General features: G+C 39.3%; 1 protein-coding gene and 1 non-coding gene across 3 annotated transcripts in view; both read right to left on the reverse strand.

Moving 5' to 3' along the window:
- ZC3H11A (zinc finger CCCH-type containing 11A) overlaps nt 1–27289 on the reverse strand; it is a 43132-nt gene that overhangs the window by 3137 nt on the left and 12706 nt on the right. For both annotated transcript variants that reach the window (XM_087856927.1, XM_045787599.2), the window contains exons 4-18: nt 23814–24012; nt 22569–22688; nt 15806–15929; nt 14508–14711; nt 14271–14387; nt 13928–14008; nt 13011–13121; nt 12135–12197; nt 10686–10784; nt 9172–9240; nt 3679–4182; nt 3272–3351; nt 1832–2162; nt 635–801; nt 182–249 (exon numbers count right to left, since the gene is read on the reverse strand). In XM_087856927.1, the coding sequence (XP_087713053.1) occupies nt 182–249; nt 635–801; nt 1832–2162; nt 3272–3351; nt 3679–4182; nt 9172–9240; nt 10686–10784; nt 12135–12197; nt 13011–13121; nt 13928–14008; nt 14271–14387; nt 14508–14711; nt 15806–15929; nt 22569–22688; nt 23814–23867 (2192 nt within the window). In that variant the 5' untranslated portion in view covers nt 23868–24012. The remainder of the gene's footprint in view (nt 1–181; nt 250–634; nt 802–1831; nt 2163–3271; nt 3352–3678; nt 4183–9171; nt 9241–10685; nt 10785–12134; nt 12198–13010; nt 13122–13927; nt 14009–14270; nt 14388–14507; nt 14712–15805; nt 15930–22568; nt 22689–23813; nt 24013–27289) is intronic.
- On the reverse strand, nt 1326–1428 carry LOC123785879 (U6 spliceosomal RNA). Its single transcript, XR_006777800.1, has one exon. It is a non-coding gene; the product is annotated as a U6 spliceosomal RNA (small nuclear RNA).

Here is a 27289-nt window from a genome sequence, read left to right on the forward strand (position 1 = left end):
GCATATCACGTTTTCTTGTAATTAACTGGAAGTTCAGCAGATTTATTTAAGTTGGCTATTAAGTTGGTCTGAGTGGCTAAGTTGGACATATTGGAAGATTTATTTAGCAGTGTCATTCTCTAGAGAGCACAAATAATAATAGTGGCCTAAAGTTTGGTTAAGAAGAATTACAAGGTATTACCTGTCTCTAGGTTTTTCCATCTCAGGCACAGTGACTGACTTGTCCTCAGAAAAGAGTGGGACAACCGCCTACAGAAGTAAAAGGAAGGTACCTCAGTGGGAGTCAGGCTTTTTTTTTATTAAGCATATTCATTTACTTTGCCACTTTCTCAGAATCATGGTTATCTTTCTTTAAGCCTGGAAATCCAAGAATAAATAATCCAAAGGACTCTTGAGTGCAGAAATAAGCAAAATACCTTGCTACCCAAGAATCCGCTTAAAAAAAAAAAAAAAATTCCATTCTGCCACTCCACAAATGTCTAACTGTGAATGCAGAATACAGTAATAACCTGAACAACTAAAAGACTTCGGAAATGGCAGAAGTAGCACACAGAGAGCTAGCAGAGTGACTCTTCCCCCCCTTCCTACCACGCTGACCAAAGCACCATACCATCTAGCTGGATCTACTTCTTACCACAGCTGCTTTTCTGGTGGGGCTTTCCTGCAGGACGCCGCTGGAGCTGAGTGGCTTCACAGCTGCAATGACAGCAGGGTGGACCTCCACTGCCTTGCGTTTGGGGGCCAATTTGGGGGATGAGACAACTTTAACCACAGATGGCTTCACATTGACTTTGGGTTTAGCTACAAGGGACAGAAAATATCTGATTAACAGCTAGAATAATTCTTTTACATGGAGAATAACTTAGAATATCAAAATTTCTTCACAGTAGTAGAAACACCACACATACACCCCAAATTGAAAATAACCCATACACAATGTACTCTACAATGTGGCCATCATGCAGATGTATACTCAAATAATTCCTTTCACTGGTCTTGAATTTGCTACTATTCTTCCATTCCCTGGTGTTTTTCTTCTTCAAAACCAGAGGAAACATGCACCACAGAGAGCTTTTATTCCCTCAATGAGGTGTAACTGACACAGAACATTGTATTAATTTTGGGTATATGACATAATGATTTAATATTTGTATATATGGTGACTATCTGATCGCCATGGTAAGTCTAGTTAACCCATTACCATACACAGGTACAATTCTTTGTGTGAGCACTTTTAAGATCTACGCTCCTAGCACCTTTCAAATATACAATACAGGATTGTTAACTATAGTCTCCATGCTAGGTTACATCCCCGTGACTTATTTAAAAATGTGGAATGCTTCATGAATTTGTGCATCATTCTTGCATGGGGGCCATCCTAAGCTTCTCTGGAGCATTCCAATTTTAGTACATGTGCTGTTAAAGCGAGCTTTACACAAAGCTTTTTATTATTTTTTAAATATTTTACTTATTTATTTGAGAGAGTGAGTGAGCAAGCAGGGGGAGGGGGAAAGGGAGAGGGAGAAGCAGACTCCCCACTGAGCAGGGAGCCTGATGTGGGACTTGATCCCAGGAGTCTGAGATCATGACCTGAGCCGAAGGCTTAAATGACTATGCCACAGGTACCCCTAGACAAAGCTTTTTAAACGGCAATTTTCAATTCTGAGAAAGGAGCTTTATCTTTTTAAGCAGAATTATCAGAAACACTACTTTCCACCTGTGTGACAAGTATAAAACACAAATGGAATTTTACTTAATTGTTACTAGGGAGTTACTGGAAACTTGGTAATTTTCAAATCCTAAAGCAAGACACACTAGTAAAACCACTCACCTTTACCCCTTTTTTCCAAGGTCTGTGCTGCACATTTCACATTCAATATTGAGTCCCCTATGCCTGAGGTTTCTACCTCTGCCTTTTGGGACGACTTTGTGGGAAGCCGCTTTGTCAGGTGCCGTGTGAGGCCCGGCACAGCAGTGAGCACCGGCTTCTCTGCTATCTGAGTATTGCGAGAGTCTACGTCTCCCCGGAGGGGTGTCAAAACTGATTTTTCCTTCTGTGAGGTTCCCCTCTCCAGCTGTTTCTGCATGTGCTTCTCTCTCATGGTCTCACATCTCTTGACTTGAATTTTAGTGATGCCAACTCCTGTGGTCTCTTCTAAAGCCTGTGGGTAAATTTAAATGACAGATTTAAAATTTCATACCTCTAACAATCTGTATGATAATTATTATTTGTAAGTTACCAGGTTTTATAGCTCAATTAAAACAACAACCGAAAAAACTTGGGGTGTCTGGTTGGCTCAGTTGGTAGAGCAAGTGACTCTTGATCTCGAGGTTGTGAGTTCGAGCCCCACGCTGGGTGTAGAGGTTACTTAAAAAATAAAATCTTAAAAACAAAACAAAACAAAAAACTTGTTTAAAAGAAAAAAAATACACCTGAAACTAATATGTCAATTTTATCTTGATTAAGAAAATCTTGTTTATAAGTTACTGGGCTGACATCTATGTAAAACAGAGTCTTTGATATTAAATAGAAAATACCAAGCTGAAGATCAAAGTTAAAGATGTGTGAACAATGAAAACCCCAATTTTACAGACTTACACGGTCATGACCCTCTGTCAAAGACAAATGCCTCCTAATAACCAGACACTCGCACAAAGATTTATGTACAATGATGTTCATTACCTTAATTGTGCAGAACAAAATCTAAATGTCCAGAAGATTATATTGACATGATAGAACATTATGGGGTCAGTAAAAACTAACACCCCAAACAATTACGAATATTGCAAAATAAAAGCACACTGCAAAATGATACACTATAGAGTTCTCAATTACTTTCTAAGCATGAGCTAAACAATGAAAAAGTTCACATACATAAGTACATAAATAAAAGGCTTGAGAAAAATCCATGAAAAAAAGCTCATGATTGTTATATCTGGGTTGCAGAATTATAGGGTTTTTAAAATTCTTTTAAAAAATAAAAGTCCGCAAATTTTGTACATTGAGTGCCATTATGCTTAGTTTAAAAAACATTAAATGGCCAATTAAAAAAAAAAAACTTTTAAGGGGGCAGAGAACACAGATATAAACAGAAGTACAGAAAATTCTTGTAGAAAAGTATAAGCATAATGAAAGATTGTTTACCTCAATTATCACTGAAGTGTTAAATAGAAATTTATTATGCTAAAACTGAAAGGTACATTTTATCATTCATCTGGCCTTTGCTTGCCATGAACAAAACTATGAAATGATCTTATTAAATAAACTCACCTCCTTAGCCTCTGTTCTAATAACACTGCTCTGGGAAGCAACTTCACTTCCTTCTTGAAGTTTCTTCTCTTCTTTTATACCTATATTCACATTAATCACATCATTAATTATTTCATTAGGCTGCAACTTCAGGAACAGGTTAAAGCAAAACTTTTCTTAATGAAAATAAAGGTAAGATAGGACAAATAAAATTGTAGATGAGGCCCATTCATCCTCATGAAGTTTCAAAATGCACCTTAAAATATCAAAAGTCTATATAGCACTCCTGTAAAGAACTTCATTTGATCCAGTGTTTTTCAAAGTTATCTCAGTAAAGTTCTCAGAGAACTCCTATGAAAATCCTATGGAATACTGCCCTTTGAAATATGATTTGGGGAAGTGGTACCACAGACAAGTTGTGGTGTTACCTGGTTTTTTTGTGATTCGGAGAAGCCGCCTTGCCCCTGGGGCGGCCTCAGGCTGAGGCTGGGAGCTGGCGCCGCTCTCAGAGCTCTGCTGTCCCCGCAGGGCCTTCTCCTGTTTAATTTCCTCCAGCGTCTTGATGTGCACCTCCTGCATCGACTTTGTTCTGCCTGCGGGCTCCTCTGATTGTCCTTTGCCGGTAACTACAGATGGCAAAACCACTGTTTTTTTAATTTCACTCTCGGGCTTTAGCTTGATGCAAGTTACATCCTTTTTGCTTTTTTGCCTCTCTGCTTCCTGCTGCCGATGTTTCTTTTCAGCCAGAACCTCAGAGAAGGTTTTGATTCGGATAGTGGAGGGGCTTCTTGTTCCGAAAGTAGAATCGTCAACTTTTGAAGGTCCTTCTGTCTTGAGTTTAGGTTGCGATTCTCCACGTTTCTGACTAGCTTTTTCAAGAAGAATTTCTTCTAATGTCTTCACATGTATCTCACCAACTTTAGTGACTCTCTCTGTTTTCATGGGCGGGGGTGGGGGGGGAAACAAGTCACTGTATTTAGAGTTCACCTCTTTTTTTTTTAAAAGATTTTATTTACTTATTTGACAGAGACAGACAGCCAGTGAGAGAGGGAACACAAGCAGGGGGAGTGGGAGAGGAAGAAGCAGGCTCCCAGCAGAGAAGCCTGACGTGGGGCTCGATCCCAGAATGCCAGGACCACGCCCTGAGCCTAAGGCAGACGCTTAACGACCACGCCGCCCAGGCGCCCCTAGAGTTCGCCTCTTTTCTTTTTCTTTCTTTTTTTTTTTAAAGATTTTATTTATTTATTTGACAGAGATAGAGACAGCCAGCGAGAGAGGGAACACAAGCAGGGGGAGTGGGAGAGGAAGACGCAGGCTCTTAGTGGAGGAGCCCGATGTGGGGCTCGATCCCAGAATGCCAGGATCACGCCCTGAGCCAAAGGCAGACGCCCAACCACTGCGCTACCCAGGCGCCCCCCTAGAGTTCACCTCTTAACAACTTATGCTCTCTCTACTCTTGGACCAAGGCAGAGTCATAACAGAGTGGTATCATGTAGGCAGGTAATTAAAATGATCAAAGTATAATAGTTTCAATTTCAGTTTTAAAATACTGCAACATTTCAGGTAGTGGCCCTCAAGGAAAACTCTTAGGTGGCAAAAATTACTGATTTGTTGGAGTTCTATTCAGAAGCTTATTCCTGAAGAATCTCAAAGCCATTTATTAGTTGGAGACATCTGTCATTGTAAATCTTAACAAAATGGCAATTAATTCTTCCATTCACTTATAAACATGTGCTGGACACTGCTAGAAATATAATGGTAACCAAAACACAATCTCTGACCACATGTAGTTTACAGTAGGATAATAGTAACTTTGTGGGTTTTTTTTTTTTTTTTTTTTTAAGTAAGCTCTAAGCCCAATGGGGCTTGAACTCATGATCCTGAGATCAAGAGCTGCACTGCTGCCTTACTGACTGAGCCAGCCAGGCACCCCAATAATGTTAACTTTGATAAAGGAAGTATACTACTACATAGGAGCATATAGCAAGAACCCCAACCTTTATCTAGGAATTGGTTAAGGGAAGCTTTTCAGAGGAAGTAACGTTTAAGTGATATCTGAAGGATGAATAGGAGGTAAAACAGGTAACAAGACAGAAGAAAAATGGGAAAGGCCCAGAAACTGGCATGCCACTGAAGAGCTATTTTTAATGATATGCTAGCCATTCTGCATCCGTTTAAAGAGCAAATTTCACACTTGACAGATATGCTCGTCATCATTACTGAAGGGCTAAAAGAAATAATGAAGTAATGTGGGAAAAACAAGAAAAATATGGAGACTGTACACACAGGTTTGATAACTGAATGACAGCTTTTTTTTTTTTTTTTAATTTTATTTCTTTATTTGTGAGAGAGAGAGGGAGAGAGCACAAGCACGGGCAAGGGGCAGAGGGAGAGGGAGCAGCAGAATCTCTGCTCCCCAGGGCTTGATCCTAGGACCTGACCTGAGCCAAAGGCAGACGCTTAACCAACTGAGCCACCCAGGTGCCCCTGAATGACAGCTTTTAATGAAAGAACCAAAACAAAAAATAACTTTTAGCAACCTTAAACATATGTTTGGTTTTTGAACATGCTGTCCCTTCTACGGAGAATATGCCCTATTGGTCTCATTCTCCTGCTGCCTAGTTTTAACTGAGTTCAGTTTAGAACCTGACACCCGCTAATCTAGTTTATTTCTCCGGTCACAGCACTGCTCCCACAGTACTACAACTGCCCGCATTTCCGGCTGTACTAGATACTTCATGAGAACTGACTGTATGTAGTTACTGGAAACAGCTTAGTACAGTACCTGTACATAGGAAGCACTCACAGAGATACTGAATTACTTCCTTAGGCTTTTTAAATAAAAATTCTTCCATTTAAAGATGGCAGACTGATCTCAAAATTACCACTCCAAGGAAGTGGGTGAATGGTGACATGAAGATCTTGTTTCCCCACTCTACCAACATTTTATCAAAACAATAGAGAAAGACATTAAAAACAGAATAAATCCACAATAGCAGTAGAAAACAAGGCTGCCAGTGGTAGAGCATAAATCTCGAGGGACTGGATTTCTGAGATAAGACAGCAGCTATCTGAATTTACAGAAAAAGAGAAAAAGAACAAATGAAACTATAGGAGTGAGATCTGTTCTTCCCAGCAGAGCCAAAGAAAACTGCCAAACTAGTAGGAAAAGCAACAGTGTGTAGAAATGTAAGGATGGGGGCGCCTGGGTAGCGCAGTTGTTAAGCGGCTGCCTTCGGCTCAGGGCGTGATCCTGGCGTTCTGGGATCGAGCCCCACATCGGGCTCTTCCGCTATGAGCCTGCTTCTTCCTCTCCCACTCCCCCTGCTTGTGTTCCCTCTCTCGCTGGCTGTCTCTATCTCTGTCACATAAATAAATAAAAAATCTTAAAAAAAAAAAAAAAAGAAATGTAAGGATGGCCTACAGAGCAGCTGGGCCAGTCACGACCTTCCCCTGGGAACTGCTCCCTGAAAAGAGGCGAATCTTTTCTCCTGGGGAGAAAAGCTGGGGAGGGGAGCAAGTTAGGAGGCTGGGGCTGAAGGGAGAAGATGAACAAATGCCAAGCAGAAAAAGAACAGGGGAGAAGAGGAAAAAGGAAAGCTAGGGAAGGAAGCTTTCTTACTGGTAATGGTATGGGCCCCCAGCCCTCGAGCCTGCAGCCCACACACACCAGCTACCTTTCAGCGTGCCCTCCCTGCCTCAGGCAGCCCTCACTCGTGTCTCCCAGCCAGGAGAGAGGACCCCTTGGACATCAGACCTTTAGCACCTCCACAGGAAACCCAAGTGCTATGAAAAAAACAACATTAAAAGTAAACCAAAACAAACAGAAATGATGAAGATGACAAAATAATACACACTTTTTTTTTTTAAGATTCCAATTAGAAACTCCAGGGTAGCCTGAAATCAGGCTGTGAAACAGGGAGAAACCAGAGAACAAAAAAAAAAAGGTCTTGGAAGATAAAAAAACACAGGTGCCCAAATAAATCCCACCAAAGGAACTGAATAATAATAAAAAAAAGACAAAGCTGGTCAAAAATCAGCCATCTAGAAGAGGCTTGGCAAACCACAGCTGATGGGCCCAATGTGGCCATGGCCTCAATCGTGTATACAGTGTGATTAGGACACAGCTGCACAGACACGTACACACTGCACAGCACTGCTTTCCCAAGACGACGGCACAGTGGAGTGGCTGTGATGAAACCGCAAAGCAACACCTGAAATAGTTACTCTCTAACCTTTCATAGAGAAAGTCTGTCATTCCCTGACCTAGATAATAAAGCCAAGGAAAGATCATAGAAGGTGAGGCAAAAATCAAAACCAAATGAAGAAACAAACAAAAAGCCAAGGAGCGGAGAGCATGAAGGCAAGGTTAGAAGACACGTGAAGCCTATGTCCTGAAGTTCCAGCCTCTGCCTGCTAAGAATGCCACGGAGAAACCAAAAGAACAGTGGGAAGACATACTCAGAGAAATGAGAGGGATGTTTTCTAGAACTAAGTCCTCAGATTTGAAGGGCCCACTGAACACTGGGCTGAATGAACCAAAAGTGCCATGTTGAGACCTAGTGTACAAAAGTCCCAGCACAGTGGGGAGGAATAAAGAGAAGTTCTAAAAGTTCCTGAAGAATACACCCAGGTTCTTTACAAAAGAGTAAGAATGTATGACATCAGACTCTCTTTTTATGATGCTGGTAAAAATCTTAATATACAAACCAGATAAGGATAGATGAAAAAAGAAAACACGGACATAAAAATTAAAAAGCCTCAAACTGAGGGGCGCCAGGCTGGCTCAATCAGAAGAGCGGTGCACGAAAGAGCACACGGACAGGGTACAGGCTCATTCTACTATTCTGGAAACTGTATACATAAATACACTAAGCGGTCAGATCTTGCAATTTAAAAGGTTTAAAAAGGAAAGAGTACAGAATATAGAGAAGAAAATTATTTTGGTGTATTTTCTGCAGTCTTTTCCCCAGGCATTTATTTTTATCTTTACAAAACTGGAATCATCTCATACATAAGGATGTTATTTCTGAGAGTAAGTTTCTATAATAAGAAAATAAACTTCATCACCCCCACAAAATAATTCCAAAGGTCAAAAGCAATATATGTTCTTCTGTAATCTTTCTTCATTCAATACAATGTGAGAAGTTTTTCAAATCGTTATTGTTCAAGATGACTTATTTTGTCATTTATTATTATTATTATTTTTTAAGATTTTATTTATTTGACAGAGACAGAGACAGCCAGCGAGAGAGGGAACACAAGCAGGGCGAATGGGAGAGGAAGAAGCAGGCTCATAGCGGAGGAGCCTGATGTGGGGCTCGATCCCAGAACGCCAGGATCACGCCCCGAGCCGAAGGCAGACGCTCAACCGCTGTGCCACCCAGGCGCCCCTGTCATTTATTATTTTTGTACGTAACTACCTAAGTTGAATTTTTGTTGGATATTTAGGTAGTTTCTAATTTCTTACTACTGATGCTATGGTGAACTGATCACTTCTTTTAAGAAGAGAATTCATGGGGCGCCTGGGTGGCTCAGTCAGTTAAGTGTCTGCCCTCAGCGAAGGTCATGATCTCCGGGTCCTGGGATCGAGCCCCCGAGTCAGACTTCCTGCTAGGCAGGGAGTCTGCTTCTCTCTCTCTCTTTCTCTCTCCCTCACCACCCCCGCCGGCCCCTCTTCACTACTCGTTCTCTCACATAAATAAAATCTTAAAAAAAAAAAAAAAAAAAAAAAAAGGGAGAGAGAGAATTCATACCAGTGAGTTATCAATTACTTAAAAATAATAAATAAATAAATAAATAAATAAATAAAACCACAAAAAACACAAGCCCTAACCTAACTGCAACAGGAAAATAACAGAAAAAGTAGATTGTTACGGCAAGGAAAAAAATATCAGAAGCTGGTCTTAGGGTTTACCTACCTGCTGCCTCCTCACTGTTGGGACCAGCTGACATGCCTAATCGCTCCTTCAGAGACTTGGAAACGTGAACTGTAAAAAAAAATGTATTTTAAAAACCAAAAGTTGAACAGAGACCTTTTTTTTTTTTCCAAGTTCACAAATTATGTTTGTCTTATTTTTCTTTTCCACAGAACAAGACCTATGCAAATCATGGATTCCCTAGAGCACTCTGGAAGACTCAAAAAAAAAAATCTTGTTTTAGATCTGAAAAGCAGAAACTATTGAATTCAGGGAAATAATTTTGTTATTGTACAAACTTCTTCTATAATCTTAATGGCATCAAAAGGCCCCCCCCAATCTATTTAAAATGTGCTTTTTAGTTACGAGAACTTTTAATATGATCGATAGGCAAGGAAAAAAAGGTTATGACTGCGAAGAAAAAGAGTAACTTGTCTGCTCTGAGAATACAAGAAAGACCCTGAACAAAAACATCTACTCATCAAAGCCTCTTGGGCTAGAGGAAAAGTGGAAAGAAGTTTCTCACCTTCAAGAGAAGGTAAAACTAAACACAATAAAAAGGAAAAAAAACCCCACCTATTCTTTTAGTAATTAACACCAATGTTTCACTGCCAAGTCATAAAAGGAAAAGAAATTCCAACCTTGACTTCTTTCTATAAATAGAACTTCAGCCACGTAATCATTTTAACTCCCAAATATCTCAATTAACAGTCCACATCTCTCCATACCAACTTTTAGAACACTAAATCTATGCCACTAACTCCTCTTGTCTTGATTATTTTATTAACACCCTGCTACCTCATATCCTGGACAGCACCCTTGTCCCCTCCTACTCTTTTCTCCATATTTTGGGCAGGGTGGTTGTTCTAAAATGCAAATCTGAGCTTTTGTTCCTTGTTTATAACCGTCCCATCGTTTGCTACTAAGCCCAAACTCTCTACCACGCTTTAAAAGGCTTTATATAATCCACTTCTCTCTTCCTCTCCAGTCAACATGCTCTTTACCCCAATTCTATGTTTCAGTCATACTTGGTCCCTTGAGTATATCCTGGTTTTTTAGCTCTGTGCCTTTGCATATGTTATTCTCTCTGCCTCGGCACAGCCTCTGGTCCTTCAACTTCACCTGCCTAATTCCTAACTCATGTTTCAGGTGTAGGCTTCAACATAATTTGCCCTGGGAACCCTTCCCGACAGATGGTAACAGCTGTGCCCTTCCAGTGAGCTTCCACAATACTGTGCACTTTTTCCATCACAGAATTTATCACAATACATGTAAATATTCCTATCTGCCATTATTGTATAAGCTCCTGAGGACTGTGAGGGTATTTATTTTATCCAGTGGCATCTCCCTAGAATCTAGCAGAGTGAATACTCAAATGTTTATTGAATAACGCAGACACAAGATAATTTAATTTACCTGAACAAAAAAGAATGATGAACCATACCTGTTAACATCACAAGAGACAAGTGTCAAGGTTAAAACGCACACACACACAGAGTACATGAGAACGAAGATACCTTTCTTTGGTGCTTTATCAGTGTTTGTTTCTGTAGCTTCCACTTTCTTCCCTAACCTCTGTGCGAGGCTACGCTTTAACGGAGGATCGCTGTCACCACCTACAAACGGAGAGAACGTAGTTCAAGAGTTCTAATCAATCTTCAACAAGGTCAAGAAATACAAGCAAAACAGAAAGCACAGAATAATTGTGTCAGTTTTCTGCATTTATATAGTGTGATCATTCACTAGTGTCCTTAGAGAACTCAATGTCAGAGAATAAAAATGTCCCGGAAAGAATAAATAAGGAAAGGGACAAAAAGCAGAACGTACAAATCAGTATCTATCAAATAACGGACTAAAACTACAAATGGAGAATGATAAGCTCTGATTAAGGCCAAAATTCAGAATTAGGAATATATGAAAAAAACTTCACATACAAAAAAATCTTAAATGGCCACTTGCAGAATTCTAGGCATAGCTGTGGTTAAATGCACCCGGGATGTTCCTGGTGGTCAGCGAAGGAACTGTTATATTTCCTGTGACATGAAAACTTGGAAGACCAAATAGCCCCCTCTCTTCAACTGTAGATGAGAAGTCTAAGGTTATGAAAAGTTCTATCTTACTCAAGTCACCAATTAGTGATAGAGCCAAGACCTTACCGGGTTCCCTGACTCATGGTTTATTACATTACACTGTTCTTTTATGAGAGCTGTTTAAATGTCACAAGTTAAAAACTGTTCTTCAGATTCCTTTACTAAAGATAATCTTTGCAGGGTCCCATTAAAAATCCGAAAGACCCTACACAGGGTATGATTCTCTCTCTACTCTCACTTATAATTTAAATGTGAGACCAAAAATCACAAAGTTTATATGTATGTGGACATTTAAAAAGCTGTATTTTTTACCTAAAATTTCTCAGGCAGTGAAAATGGTTATCAAAGAAAACACAAAACAGGTAAGATTTCATATTTGCCAGCACATTTTAAGAAGAGTATGAAGAAATAGCTGAAATCAGAGAAGATTTTCAAAATTCTTTTGAGACACACACATTAGGGTTACGTACATGACAGTTCAATAATATGATAAAACACTTCCCTAAACATAAAATAGCATTAACAGACTCAGGGACCAAATTTCTATTAACTGGACACCTTTTCCCCCCTAAAAAACTCAAATTTCGATTTGTCCAAAGAGACAAAGAGGTATCTTCTTTACTGTTTTTTCAACATAGTACCTTCTAAAAAGCTGGTTATAATCTACTTAAATTTTAACACTATAAATTTCTATAATTCAATAAAATGCAAAACGCACATGTGAAAAAGAAATTTTATAAGTTCTTCCAGTCAAGAATTCAGAGGGACCAGCAAATAAATCAATACCGACAGGACACTGTATAAAGACAGTTTTGGAGGACATTATCATGTTAATGCACAGAAGAAAACAAAAGATGTGCACAAAATTCATCTCACCTACTGAAAATTTTCGTTTTCCCAGTCTCTCGGTGAGACTCAATCTTACCAAGGGTTCTTCTCCTGAAATAGCAAAAACAGAATTTCTCTATTACCCAATTTTTCTGAATTCAGTTAACTAATAATGGGTACAAAATATGCTCTGATATCATGAGCCCACCCAGAAAGTCTCTTGAAAATCAGATCTCGTATTAAGACTGTCACACGGGGGAAAAAAGGTTTAATCTATTAAATAATAATTTAAATAGCCAAATGCCCAGCTCAAAGGGAATCAATAATACAGCCCTAATTATTAACAGGAGCCAAGTATATGAAGACGGGCGTGTTCTAATCAATTGCTTACGAAACCCAAGCTATACTTTTGCTTGTGCACTTAGAGACGCTAAATGAAATCAGACTCTACTGCTAACTCTCATGTATTGATAACCAGCAAAAAGTGAGCTCTCTTTCCTCTAATTCTTTGTTGTTTGAACAGCACATTTAAATGTATCTGTATACTATAATTACTTGTGTCGTATGTCTTAACCAGGTTTAAAACTATTAAGGGAAAAGGCTTACATTTCCCTATAAAATTAAAGAGTTTATTATAGTTCTTTACCCACAATGGGCAGTCAGTAAATTTGCTGAATGGATACAGATAAAGTAAATGTAAAAATTAAATATACCTAAATGCTGAGAGCTGCCTGAGCAAGAATTTCAACCTTTGAAGTAAGAGTCAAATGCACTGGTTTTTCTTTTCATCCTTCTATCTGACCAACATACTAAAGTCTTCCCATAAATCCATCTAAGGATACACTACACCCAAGGACTTTGCTCTCCCAGTTATTAAAAAGTGGTAGCCTGACAACTCTCAACCTAGACCTACCTATACCTTACCTTGTTTGCTGGAAAGAGTTACTGTCCTCACTACAGTCCGGACATTCTCTTTTTCAGGACCTGGAATGGGCTGAGGTTGGAGTAAAAGACTGGAAACTCCGGAAGAACCTTCTGAATAAAGCAAGTCAAAGAACAGCAAATAATTTATGGAAAATAAAGCTATTATAAGCCAAGAAATTTTGTTTTGTGATCAGTTAAATTCAATACAGACCATGGATGACTATAAGCCAGTCTTTCTGCTCTTATCTGCCTACAGTGAACTGGGGTGGGGTGGGAGAGAGGAGATAATCCCTATTTCTTATCTGCTTTGGACACAAGGTAAAAAAAATATATATATAAAAATTTTCAGTGACTTAGGCACTCAATCTACTTTTATTTACCAAAAGGCTAACATTTGAAAGTTAACCTGAAACACACCAGCCACCAAGTGTGTCAATTCAATCTTTTAAAATCGAATCCAATCATCTGCAAAACACAACTCCAAGGTTCCTACAGGACAAGCTTTAGCAAGCAAATACTTAGAGCCAACCATTTGATCCTTTCTAAACAATACATTTCACACTGTATCTGTAATTTTTAGGGGTGGAAATAAAGACTGACCAGGCTGAGGCAAGCTCTAGAAGAAAATTCTAGCAGCTCCTAAGAAGTATTCATCTACTATAAGACAAAGATTTCCCTCTCTCAATGTGATTTAAAGTTGTTCTTTGGAGCTGTATTTCTGAAGATAAAGCAGTTCTTTCAAGTACTGAAAAAGCAGCCCTGACTTAAATAAGTCTGTGTTTTATACTTCAAACAAGCCACAGAAGTTAAAATCTATGTGCTCATTTTGGCTGCTGCCAGTGTCCTTAATCTTCTAAGTGTCCCTGTTACTCTTCTCCAGCAAAATCCAACAGTCTGTGTCAAAACTGATGACTTACCACCTTGCTTCTTGGATTTTTCCTTCATTTTCTTTGACTTAATTTCCTCAAGAGTTTTTATTCCAAAATTCAAACATTCACCTGAGAAACCCAAATAGAAATCACATGAAGAACTAACACCTCATGCCCTCTGCATTTTATTTGTGCACAAGCACTCGAATGTTTTCTGAATGAGTAAGAGAAAGCACGTGTCAGGATGGGTGTGTGTATAGTGGGGTCAGGGGAGAGAGAGGGGGTGGTGCTCGGGATCTAAATTTCAAATGTACTGAAAATAGTTTGGGCACATTCAACAGAGCTCTCAGATTTATGAGCAGGAAGCAGCATCAACGCAGCCTCTTCTTACCTTGCTTCAAACTGACCCCAGGTTTCCGGGCAGAGGCTGTCCGTAATCCATTATGGACTTCGGGAGGCGGTTGCAGGATGGGTGTTTTAGTTTCATCACCTTCCTCAGAAAACTGATCTATGTATCGACATGGGAGGCAAATTTACAATTAACAGCAGGCCCAAGCTTTAATCCTGATTCCAAGTCACTGAGTGACCCTGACCATTTATTTGCCTTAAAGAAAGAGCTGACACTTACCATCATCATCTTCATCATCATCTGCAGCATTGATTACTACTGGTGGATGGGTGGGGCTGGGAACATTTTCTGAACTTTCTACTTTCATAACACTTCGCAGCTGAGGGGAGGGATTAGACTGGACAGACAATTTGTTCTGTTGAACTGTGAGCTGGTTAGCCTTCACTTCCTCTTCTGGTGACTCAGGCACAGTGGGCAACACAGCTAGACATAATATCAGTCATAAATTAAAAATAGAAGATAAAATCCCAATTCATAAAAAATCTCCAACCACATATGCTGTTTGGTGCTTTTCCTTATGACCACTTATGTATTTTTACCTGATTTCGCCATTTTCACAATTAGGTTCTAAACTCCCAGGGAGAGGAAAAAATGGCTTTTAGCTAATAACTCGTCACTGCACACAAACACAATCAAAGTAGGTGTTCAAAAGACAGAAAAATCTGGAGGCTAAATGTATAAAATTATTTGCAAATTCTAGACATTTAAATATTTTCATACTGAAATTCAAAGCTTTTTGATCAACAAAAAAGTAGTTGTTAAAAGACATAGTAGATAACACTTCAGAACTAAACCAGAGAAGCAAGCCCACTTTTTTCTCTTAAATACAGGGGGGAATATGTAGCCATTAAATTTCAATTACGTAAGATGTGGCTCTTAAATGGCTGATCATGCCAGTAGGAAATGTTAAAGGAGATTTTGGAAATAAAAACTAGCTTTTGGGGGGAGTATAAATTTTATTTTAGATTATAGCCTAGAGTCGGGTTGGCAAACTTCTTCTGTGAAGAGCTAGGTATTAAGGTACTTTAGGCTTTGTAGACCTCTGTGTCTCAACTCTGCAGAAGGAACAGAAAATCTGGCCACAGAAAACATGTGAATAAATGGGCATGGCTTCCTTCCAATAAAACTTAATTTTGTAAAATAGGTGGAGGACCAGATTTGCCAAACCGTGGCCTGGAGAATCCAGTTTCTTTTGGAAAACTCACTGGGTCTGATAAGAAAATGGGAAATGAAGCTATACTAATCTGAACTGTCATGCCAAGAAACATCTGGGAGGCAGCATGGCTTTTGGTAACAAAGTTTTAATCCTGACTGTGATACTTAACTTGTTTATGACTATGACTATGTACAAATCATTTAACCTTAACTAAAAGTTCAGTTCCCTCATTTATAAAGTGGAAATAAAACTGCTCTCTCCCGAGACTGAAAGGCAGTGTATGTAAAGTACTCTGTATGGCGTACATAGCAGGTGTGCACCAAACAGTAACTATTCTTTTAAAATTAAAAACACATCTCACTTTTGCTTGGAGGTAGGAAAAGGCCATCAACATAACGTCCTCTGTTGTGATGGAAGGCGCAGTTTAGTTTCTGACATCCCATTGGTTGATTCTCCCAGTAACAAGGAATCTCACTACGTTTCTTCTATAGGAAGAAAAAACACATTATTTTCAGATAAAAAAAATGAGGTGTGACCTGTATTAATTTAGTTGTTTGTTTTCTGAATAAAGTTCATTCAGGCTTCAAAACTCTGAGGCATGTGAGCTGATTGTGGGCAGGAGGAAGAGGGGTTGCTGGAAGTGACACTCCGTGCTTGAGGGAGAGATGAAGGGAGTAGGGCAGTAGCTCATCCGCTGTTACTGGAACCCCTAAATGCCTATACTTAATTGAAAGCAGCAGCACAATATATTAGTTAGGGTTATGGAACCAAAGATAGTGTTATGCTACTTACTGGCCATGTGACGTTGGACAAATAATTTAATGCCTCTCAGCCTTCGTTTCCTCAGCCAGAGAATGGCAATAACAGGTGCTATCTACTTGGTTTCTTATGAGGATTAAATGAAATAACGTATACGAAACACTTAGCACATAGAAAAGACTCAATAAACTGCAGTTTATTTAAAACTGAAAGCTCAGAGCTTTGAGGAAAATTTTCCCTTTCATGACTTCTCAAAGGAAGGCACAAATAACACACTAAGGACAGCACTTTTCCTTCCCACACTACCTCACGCTTATGAAGGGGAATGAGGAAAAAGATACCCTCACACCTAGAATAAACTGCTGGATTGTAGGTAATATATCCAGCAGAAATAGATACATTAGTTCTAATATATACATTAGATGTGTATAAAGAATGGTTCAAAACAATACTATTTATAATAGCTCCAAAATGGAAACCCAGATGTGTATCAATACCAGAATGGATAAACACATTGCAGTTTATTCGTATAATAGCATGCTATCCAATACTGAGGAGTAAACCATCCCTACACTTCACAGGACAGTGCAGAAGGAAGAAGCCAGACACAAAGAGTACACACTGTGTGATTCCACTGATGGGGAGATCAAAGCAGGCAAAATGTCTCCATGGTAGTCAGGACAGTGGTTAACTTGGAGGGAGTGGTTAGTGACAATCAAGGGACAAAGGGCAAAGACAGATTTCCATCTGTTGGATTATGTTGGATCTCTCATCATAAGCAAGTGAAGGGTTAAAATTCTGAAAATATGAATGAGAGAAACAGAAATAATGACCATCATAGAAAGATCCTCAAATGTATCGAAAAGGGCAAAGATGAAAATCTATTATATTGAGAGACTGAAAATTCGATAGTACACTGTGTCAGTAGGAACGCGGAAGAACCACACAGTCCCATGTACTCATAATGGAAATGTGAATTAGCTCAACATCACTGAAAGGTGGTTTGGTTAACAAAAAAAAAAAAAAGTATTCACAAAATTTATGTCCTGAGTTTATTGCCACATATATGATCACCTATTTTTAAAAAGTACAGCAAATTCCTTTACCTTTCAAAGAATTGGGTAGAATTTATCAGTCTCCTGGCACACCCAAAAGGGTAAATATAGTAATAGCTACCACTGTTTTTTTATGTAAAAATTACAATTATTCAATTACTCCTTCCCCAAGGTAGAACCTAATGCCAATCTTTTTTGCTCCTGGGTTTGTCTTTAAGTTTTTATTTCTTTCCTGGAAACAGTTTTCAAATTACTGAATGACTTCTGTAATAGTATCCTCTATATACAGGAGTCACATGACATTTATTGTCAGTGTCAAAATCTCCTTATCTTTCCATATCAATAAAGTTTCCCTTTTAAAAAATCCACTTACTGGATTTTGTTTCTAAATGAAAAGTAATACACAAATAATGAAAACCACTTGGAAAATGGTAATAAATGCCTGCCATTCTATCACCCAAAGAGAATCACTTGAGTATAGAATTCTTGGACGTTAAAAAAAAGAAAATTATAAGTGCATCTGGCTGGCTCGATTGGCAAAGCATGAGACTCTTGATCTCAGGGTCATGAGTTCAAGCCCCACATTGGGTGCAGAGCTTAATATTTAAAAAAAAAAAAAAAAGAATGAAAGAAAAAAATTTAAATGTCTACATGGACACTGAAAAGAAAGGTATTCCATATAATTGTATAAATTTTTTACTTGGCAACACATCCTCCATAGTAACATTTTCCTATAGAATCATTTCTTCAGATGTTTGAAAGGCTGAACACAGCACATGGTCCAAAGACATATAGCTGATTCTCACTATCGGAAGTAGTTACATTTATGAAGTCACCATGAATACTAAAACAGCTAATACTGAACCACTCTGCTCCTAAAGGAAACACAGAGTTAGAGTCAGTTAGGTTCCTGCAAGTTTCTGCCACAACATTTTCATCAAACGATCAATACATGAACTGGTTTGTGTTTAAGGACACCTTTATTCATTAACGCTGAACTCAAGGCCAAGAGCACTGTAACTCACAGCTGAATGAAGCTTATCGAATACACTGTACTCTCTACGTAAGGCACGTAAGCTTCCTCGCACTTAGGGACACTACACAGCACTGCCGCACCACACTTGGGGTCATTTTAATCAGCCACAGAAAGGACAAAATCACCAACAGGACAAAATGCAAAAAAGATGGCATGAAACAGACCACAAAAAGGACACTTGCTTATAGTATGAGAACTGAAACAAGGTGGCAGAGTGTCACCTTGTCCAATCTCAACCAGGAGTGGGTAAGTCAGGCGACTCAAATTTTTCAGTGCTCTGCACATGTCTGCGGATGGCCTGTGAAAGCACTGCAAGTGCTGATTTGGGGGTTACAGATAAATTTTAGTGAGTAGGCAAATTTGCAAATATGGAACTTATGAATAATGAAAATCAACTGCATACAGAAGGGGTTACAGTAAAAAGGCTCCTTTCCATTCCTGTCTCCACTCCCTGACAGCCACTGTTGTCAAGTTTCTCCTTTATGCTCCTAGAGATTTTAAAAATACACATGCAAATGAAAAACAAATTCTTCTCCCTTTTTTACACAAATGATAGCATATTATGTACCTTATTCTGCCCCTTGCTTTTTCACTGACAATATATCCTATCTTTCCATATCAATAAAGTTTCCCTTTAAAAAATTTTTAACAGCTGTCCAGCATTTCACTATATGAATGTAGCAAATTTGTTTTAAATGAAGGTAATTTCACGTATTTTATTATTACAAATGATGCTACAACAAGTAATTCTGTATATATCTGGCTTTTGCACATACGAGCACAGATGAAACAAAGGCAGAAAGAGCACACAGTATTTCTGAAAAGTGTAGCCAAGTAAGACTCCCTGCAGAAAAGAGTTAACTGAGCAGCCCGAAGACTGCTACCTTAGATATCCTGCCTGCAAAGCTGGCCCTTGGAATGTTTCTAGTCAGTTAACTGATTACAGTGCCTAGACTGTGCAAATAATATGTCTTGTGCTGAACACCTGGCATCCTTCTGGGAGTTTAGAGTTTGGGTATGTGATAGGTAGAGGGTGCTTATGTGACCAGCCCCATTAAAAACCTTGGATGTCTGAGTCTCTATTGGGCTTCCTTAGGCAGAAACATCCCACACATAGTACTGCATTTTCATTGTTGGCGGAAGTTTGTGCTCTGTGTGAACCTTGTGGGAGGGAGATCATAAAAGCAATCCACACATGGATCCTTCTGGATTCTTTTTTTCTTATAATCAGTGTTATCTCCCCATCACTGTAATAAAATTTTTTTTAGATTTATTTATTTTGAGAGAAGGAGAGAGAATGAGCACAAGTGGGAGGGAGGGGGGAGAGGGAGAGAGAATCTCAAGCTGAGCTTGGAGCCAGACGTGGGGCTCAATCTTACAACCTTGAGATCACAACCTGAGCCAAAAACAAGAGTCGGACACTCAGTCGACTGTACCACCCAGGTGCCCCACTGTAATAAATCTTAGCCATATAACTATGCTGGGTCCCAGGAGACTCTAGGGAACCTCTCAATGCAGATGTTCCTAGAGACCCTGACATATGTTCTAAGGAGTTGTGCCAATTCACACTCTGCCAGCAATATAACAAAGCTGCAGAGTATTTCTCTGAACTTATTCCATGAATTCCCTGCTCTTTGGAAGACAGGCAGCATAGAATGCAGTTAAAAAGCCATAAATCTGGAGCCCGCCTGGAACAGCTCTATGAGCCCAGACATACAAACTGCAGAGTCAGTACCTTCCTTCCTTCCCCACCTCCTTCAAACAATTTAGTCCAAGGGTATTAGGTGAGGCTGAGAGATGAGAGGTAGGCATTCATGCTGGGAGAGGGAAGGGCGCGTGGCCCAGACCAGGGTGTCGGAGCCTGACTAAATGAAGAAGGCACCAGGTGACAAGGTGGAACTGGCCTAGGGTGTCAGAATTCATGAGGGGTTGGGAGGGCCATCTGTGTAGGAGGGTGGCTGGGCACAGTGCTGAAGCCTGAGCAGGGTGAGGAAAGCTTCTATGCAAAGGAGATCCCAATGTAGGATGAGGAGCGTATATGTAATATGCAGAGTCAACCCAGAATAGGCAGCAATGACGGGGTAAGGCAGGCAGGGTCCTCGCAGGCAGGGACCTGGTACAGAGCTGGAACATAAGCAGGATGAGAAAAGTATGCATCTCACGTGGGAGGGCTGCGGCACACAGAGGAGCAGAGTCCCAAGGTGTTTAAAAGGGCATTCATGGGGAGAGGGGTCCCGAGTGGGATGTTGGGGTCCAAGCATGGTGAGGATGAGGTCCTCATGGCAGAGCAAGGAGAGAGGCCTGGTACAGGGTTGTTGGAACCAAAACAAGGTGAGAAAGACGTCCCTGTAGAAGAGCAGCTTCATGTGCGATGTCAGAGCCTGAGGGGAAGGAAGAGTCTGGGAATACGATATTGGCTTACACAACAAGGGAACTGACAAATCAGTTAATATTGAGGACAAGTTTCTCACTTTTGGAGAACAGAGTTACAAGTATGGAAAAGGAGAAGCCTAGCCTAAACCCTGCAGTGCCAGTGAACTGAAGGCATCTATGTGAACTCATGATTTTCAATACACAGACATAAAGAATAAATGATGATGTAAATGTATGTAAATCTATTTATATACTCTTGTCCTGTCCACTGCAGGCCTAGAAGCAGTGAGACGCCAGGAGCTGCCCAAATCTTATTTCTATATATATATATATTTATCATTCTTCACTGAAAAGATCCAGGGCTCCTTAGAGAAATGACTGATTCCAGGACTGGAGGAGGAAAAATATAGGATGAGCCTGAAAAGTCTTGCCAGGCCAGAATGCAAAAAGGTGTTCAAAGTATGATGAAAACCTCGAAAGGACACAAAAATCAGCTTGAACAGCTCTTACTGGGCAAATCTGGGTCAATCCGAGGATTAAAAATTATAGTAACGGAGGGGCGCCTCGGTGGCTCAGTCGTTAAGCGTCTGCCTTCGGCTCAGGGTGTGATCCTGGTGTTCTGGGATCGAGCCCCGCATCAGGCTCCTCTGCTGGGAGCCTGCTTCTTCCTCTCCCACTCCCCCTGCTCGTGTTCCCTCTCTCGCTGGCCGTCTCTCTCTCTCCGTCGAATGAATAAGTAAAATCTTTAACAACAACAACAACAAAATTATAGTAATGGAGTACAACACACTGAATAAAAGAGGAAACCATGAGTTCACAAACACAAATAAGTAGAAAAAGACTGAAAATTTAGTGAGAAATGGGGTAATGACAGGGTCTCAAAGTACCTCTCCACAAAATGCATATTAGTTACAAAGAGGAAACCTTTATAGCGAAGTAATTTGGTACAAACCACCTTTAATGAAGTGATCAAAGTTACCACCACCAGTAATGAGATCATTAAAACTGCATGACTGTGCTACCTAACGGTGTGCACTGAGAGGAATTACGATATTCCTGCCAGCTGTATGGAACGTGAACTTAGTGATGAGAAAACACCAGACAAAGACATCCTACAAAATAACCGGCCTATAACTACCAAAAGTGTCAAGGCAAATGAAAAGTAAAGAAAGACTGAGCAACTGTTTTAGACTGAAGGAGAATGAGAGAGCAATGACAACTACATTCGACACTCCATTCTGGACTTGCTCCTTCTGCAATAAAGGACATAACCGGTAGAGTGGCAAAACTTGAATGGGATCTGAGGATTACATGAAGGTAATCTATCAGTGTTAACTTCCTAATTTTGATGGTTGTATTACGGTTATCTAGGAGAATGTCCCTGTTTGTAGGAAATATTCATGAATGTATCTGGGAGTGACAGGGAATGTCAGTAGTTTACTCCCAAGTGGCTTAGAAAAATGTTTTAGAACGTACTTGCAGGGTTTCTCTAAGTTTGAGACTGTCTAAAATAAACACAGAAATATAAATACTCCCCAATGATACACATATAATTTTTACACTTTAGATAAATTACCACACTGGCTCCCAGAAAATGATACCAACTCATTCTCCAAAATATCAAGACATGAAGTGAGCATTATGACAGAACTTTCACTATGGCATTAAAAAAAATTCAACCTGCACATTACATATAAGGTGCCATTTCTTAAGCAGGTTCCATGCCCAGCACAGAGCCTGACATGGGCATTGATCGCACGACCCCGAGATCATGACCTGAGCCTAAATCAAGAGTCGGATACTTACCCGCCCGAGGAACCCAGGTGCCCCGTTCTCTCTATATTCCTTATTGGCCCATCACAACACCAGACTGCTTATTATACCACAAACTGAAAACTTACGTCAATCTCCATGTGCCGAAACCTGCACACCTGTCGAAAGCAGCGCCCCTCTTGCCATAACGTGCAAACGGTTTCATTTCCTAGTGCGGCTTCACAGTGACGGAAGGGACAGCTGTCACCCTGTCAATGAAAAGAATACAGAAAAGAACTGTGGTACCAAAACAGATCTTAGGGAAAGTGTACACTCTAACAGTTTCCTGGCATCCAGACAAACACAAAAGAGTAAGGAGAGACAGGCGTGGTAGAAAACTGAGGTGGAAGACAAGAACACTCTGAGGTCAACAAATTTATAATTTCCTATGACCTACTTCGTGACAGTATCCTTCATTTGATTTCACAACATAAGTGACATAGCGGAGATGTGGCTGAAAAAGGTAAGTGGGAGTATTTAAAGTGGCACTCTTTAAAAATATATTTTATAGTTCTTCAAAACCATTTCATACATCTTGACTTGTGTAACTAGCTTTTGATGGAAAATCACAAATAGATTAGGATTTAAGTGTAATTCCACGCTTCACTATATACGTCTGCAATGGCAGTATCTGAGACGAAATGCTGTATATGCTCCGAGCTTTGCTCAAAACTGATCACTTTAACATAGCACTGAGAAGATTTCAGAAGTTTTTCTAACAACATATACATTTATAGAATTAGTCGCAAAGGAACAGAAAAGTGAATAGATCTGAATGGAGCTGCCGAAGAATCAAGCAGAAAAACAGGAAGTTTTGACAGAGAAAAAGAAAAAATGCTACAAAAGCATATTTAGAAGAATAGCTTTTTACTCAGCAGGAAATCTGAAGAAAAAAGTCAAATTCAACCCACGACAGTTTCTAGAAGTACAATACAACCCACCCATTCATTTAATACAACGTAAATACAGCCAAAGTTTATAGCCAGGGCAAAGCGCTCCTAATTAAAAGCAAAGGCACCCTAACAGGGTAATTATTAATAGGTAATTATTAACTATTAACAGATAATTATTATCAATAAGAGAACAGTAAATGATGACTAAAAGTGGACTTTTTCACTTTTGTAGAAAATGAAGAACATAAAGAACAAAATGAAGAGGAAAAAAGGATGAACAATGAATTCTCCCAGGAGTACTATTCTCTCCTAAGAAGATGATAGCAGGTAATAAATGGTGGAGCAAAACAAAACATAAAAACTTAGTGTATTGGGAAAATCTTATCAAATCTCGTTAGAGAAACTGTAGAAAGAACTCATTTTAAAGACGCCAATTCTTACTTTGGTACATGTAGAATAGAAAAAAAAATAGCAGTCTTCTCCTTGATTAGGCATGCTGGGTAGATCCTTAGATCAGAAGTGGCTTCTTGAAAACAAGCCACTGCTTCCTCAAGGCGAGGACCAGCTCCAAGTCCTCTTGAAATGGGTTTAATCTTCCAAAAGACAACTCAATCAGAGAAATCGTCTTTAAAATGCAATCCTAAAATGAGAAGACATGCATTAAAAGTATTTCAGATAAATTCTTTCGACTTCCTCCTCCAAATCACCTCAACTGAAAGCCAATTGTTAAAACCAAATTTTAACTGTATTATGTACTTGCCTATTCAGAGCTTTGTGAACCCTGATTAATATTTTATTCTTATGTGAACTTTATACATTCTCCTTTATAATGTAAAACTTTTGTTAAGGACAGCCATGCCCTTCTTTTGTATTCTCTATGGAGCTTGTTACACGGCTTCAGCATAAGATTAAGTAAGCACTAACTCCATAAATGATCCACATTTTAGGTCATGAATGGGACTTATAGTATTTTACACAGGATATGTGCTAAATCTACATTGCTGACAAACTAGATTTTTTTCATCTGACAAAAGTTCCAATATTCACAAGCATTTTTATTTCAAAAGTATGTAACTGTAAGTAGGTGGGAAAAACTGTTTCACTCGAATAACTGAAACAACTGCCCGTGGATACATCTGTAGAACTAGCTTATGGAATGAAGATGGCCAAGGAATTGCACACCAGTCACAACAAGGAGCACAAGTCGTCCTTGGGATTCTTCCCATAAAACAGTGCTTACAAAAACCATGAACAGTCCCCACCCTCAGCCCTTGCCACACCAAGGCCCCCACACTGAAGTGTTCTAAAAAGCTTCTACAAAAGTAAAAACACATGACAAGAGCACATGCCAGAATTTGGAAAGGGTTTCTGCACACTCGTACATCAGAGACCAGGTTTCAGAAACACTGATCTACAACTTGAAATCAATTAAATCAAATTCAGTCATATCTCCCACTAATTAATAATCCTAATTCAAGAAGACCAGGCCACAATAAAAACCAGCCTTGAAGTCAGCAACCTAGGTTAGGAATTAAGAGTCTGCCACTAAACATATAATAAAACCTTTAAAATTTGCAAACTCTCTGACTCACCATTTCATTTCTAGAATTTATCCTGAGGTTAATATTCAACCCATATGCAAAGTAATAAAACACAAGAAAGTTCACTACCACTTTGCTTCTAAAAATGAAGACACATCCAGACACCTAAATGTTCAGAAACTGGGGTCTGTTTTAAAAAATTATGGTACATCCAAACAACGTGGTAATATGCAGTGTATTACAGATTTTGGTACCAGGAAATGGGGTGTGGCTGAAAAAATATCTAAAAATGTGGAAGAAGCTTTGAAATCAGGTCACCAATAGAAGCTAGAAGTTTTGAGCTACTTGACAGAAAAAGCCTACGAGAAACCGCTACCAGAAAATCCGAACTTTAAAGGAGTGTCTGGTGAGGTTTCTGTGGAAGGATTATTAAGAGAATGAAAAGACAAGTCGCAGACTGGGAGAAAAAATCTTTGCAAAATACATAACTTATAAAGGACTGGTATCCAAAATATACAAAGAACATTTAAAACTCAACAAGAAAACAAATCAATTAAGGAATGGGCAAAAGATCTAAACAGACACTTCATCAAAGACGACACACAGATAGTAAATAAACATATGAAAAGATACTCATCATATGTCACTAGGGAATTGCAAATTATTTTTAGAATGGCCAAAATCCAGAACACTGACACCACTAAATGCTGACGAAGATGAAGCAACAGGGTTTGGAAAACAAAACCAAAATGTTAGCAACAGTTACTGCTAGAGTGGTTGGTAGGAGTATAGGTGGCTATTTATTATTTTATGTTAAGAATAACCTTCAATTTTCTAATACAAGGCAACATATATATATACTAAAAAATTTAAGTCTGCCTTAACTGGCTTGCCCATCAAGGATCCACTAGAGTGGGACAAGGGTTGGACCTTTAATAGCACCTCATTGAGCCACTAGTAGGATTCCCCGACCCCAAACACAAGGAATTCATTCTGTAATGGAAGGTACACCAAAAGTAACTTAAAAAACAGCCTATAAAACAAAAAAACAAACAAAAAACCCAAAAAGGATCAAGTCTCTAAGGGACATTCAAATAATTATAATGACGCATATGCAAAAAGCAAAAGTACTAATCATAGGAGAATGAAAAAGTTTTACAATTGAAAAATATTTTAGAAAGGAAAAAAAGGCTTACGGGTCAATTACATTCTTGAAAAACGACATCCCAAAGAACGAATATGAAACTGTTGCTTGTTTCAGGAACCCCCAAGCTACTCATCAAGCAACAAAATGGTACTTATGAAATGGTAACAAAATAGCATGAATTGCATGTTAGGGTTTTTTGTTGTTGTTGTTGTTGTTTTGCATTAAAAAAAAATTAGGCTGCGTAAAACTCCCTCAGAGGTAAGCAGAGGATGAAGACTGAATGCTGAGCAGATGGACACAGTCTTGCTAATGTTTCAACAGAACAGTTACTTCGTGTATCTGTTTTAAACACTGAACTTCTGTATCTTTCTATGAGGGGGAGGGGAGAATATAACTGCCATTCAAGAAAATGGCCAAAAAACCCTTCCCCAATCCCTCCTACATTGTTGGTGGGAATGCAAGTTGGTACAGCCACTCTGGAAAACAGTGTGGAGGTCCCTTAAAAAGTTAAAAATTGAGCTACCCTATGATCCAGCCATTGCACTACTGGGTATTTACCCCAAAGATACAGACGTAGTGAAGAGAAGGGCCATATGCGCCCCAATGTTCATAGCAGCAATGTCCACAATAGCTAAATCGTGGAAGGAGCCGAGATGCCCTGCAACAGATGACTGGATTAAGAAGTTGTGGTCCATATATACGATGGAATATTACTCAGCTATCAGAAAGAACGAGTTCTCAACATTTGCTACAACATGGACGGCACTGGAGGAGATAATGCTAAGTGAAATAAGTCAAGCAGAGAAAGACAACTATCATATGATTTCTCTCATCTATGGAACATAAGAACTAGGATGATCAGTAGGGGAAGAAAGGGATAAAGAAAGGGGGGGTAATCAGAAGGGGGAATGAAACATGAGAGACTATGGACTATGAGAAACAAACTGAGGACTTCAGAGGGGAGGGGGGTGGGGGAATGGGATAGACCGGTGATGGGTAGTAAAGAGGGCACGTATTGCATGGTGCACTGGGTGTTATACAGAACTAATGAATCATTGAGCCTTACATCGGAAACCGGGGATGTACTGTATGGTGACTAACATAATATAATAAAAAATCATTAAAAAAAAAAAAAAAAAAACCCTTCCCCAAAGATGTAAAAAAAAAAAAAAAAAAAGACAGTAATCACTACTATCCCAAGTTTGCAAAGACTCAAAACCAAGATGTAT

The sequence above is a fragment of the Ursus americanus genome, chromosome 2 (assembly GCF_024610735.1).
Source record: "Ursus americanus isolate L20-20 chromosome 2, mUrsAme1.1.p, whole genome shotgun sequence".
NCBI lineage: Eukaryota > Metazoa > Chordata > Mammalia > Carnivora > Ursidae > Ursus > Ursus americanus.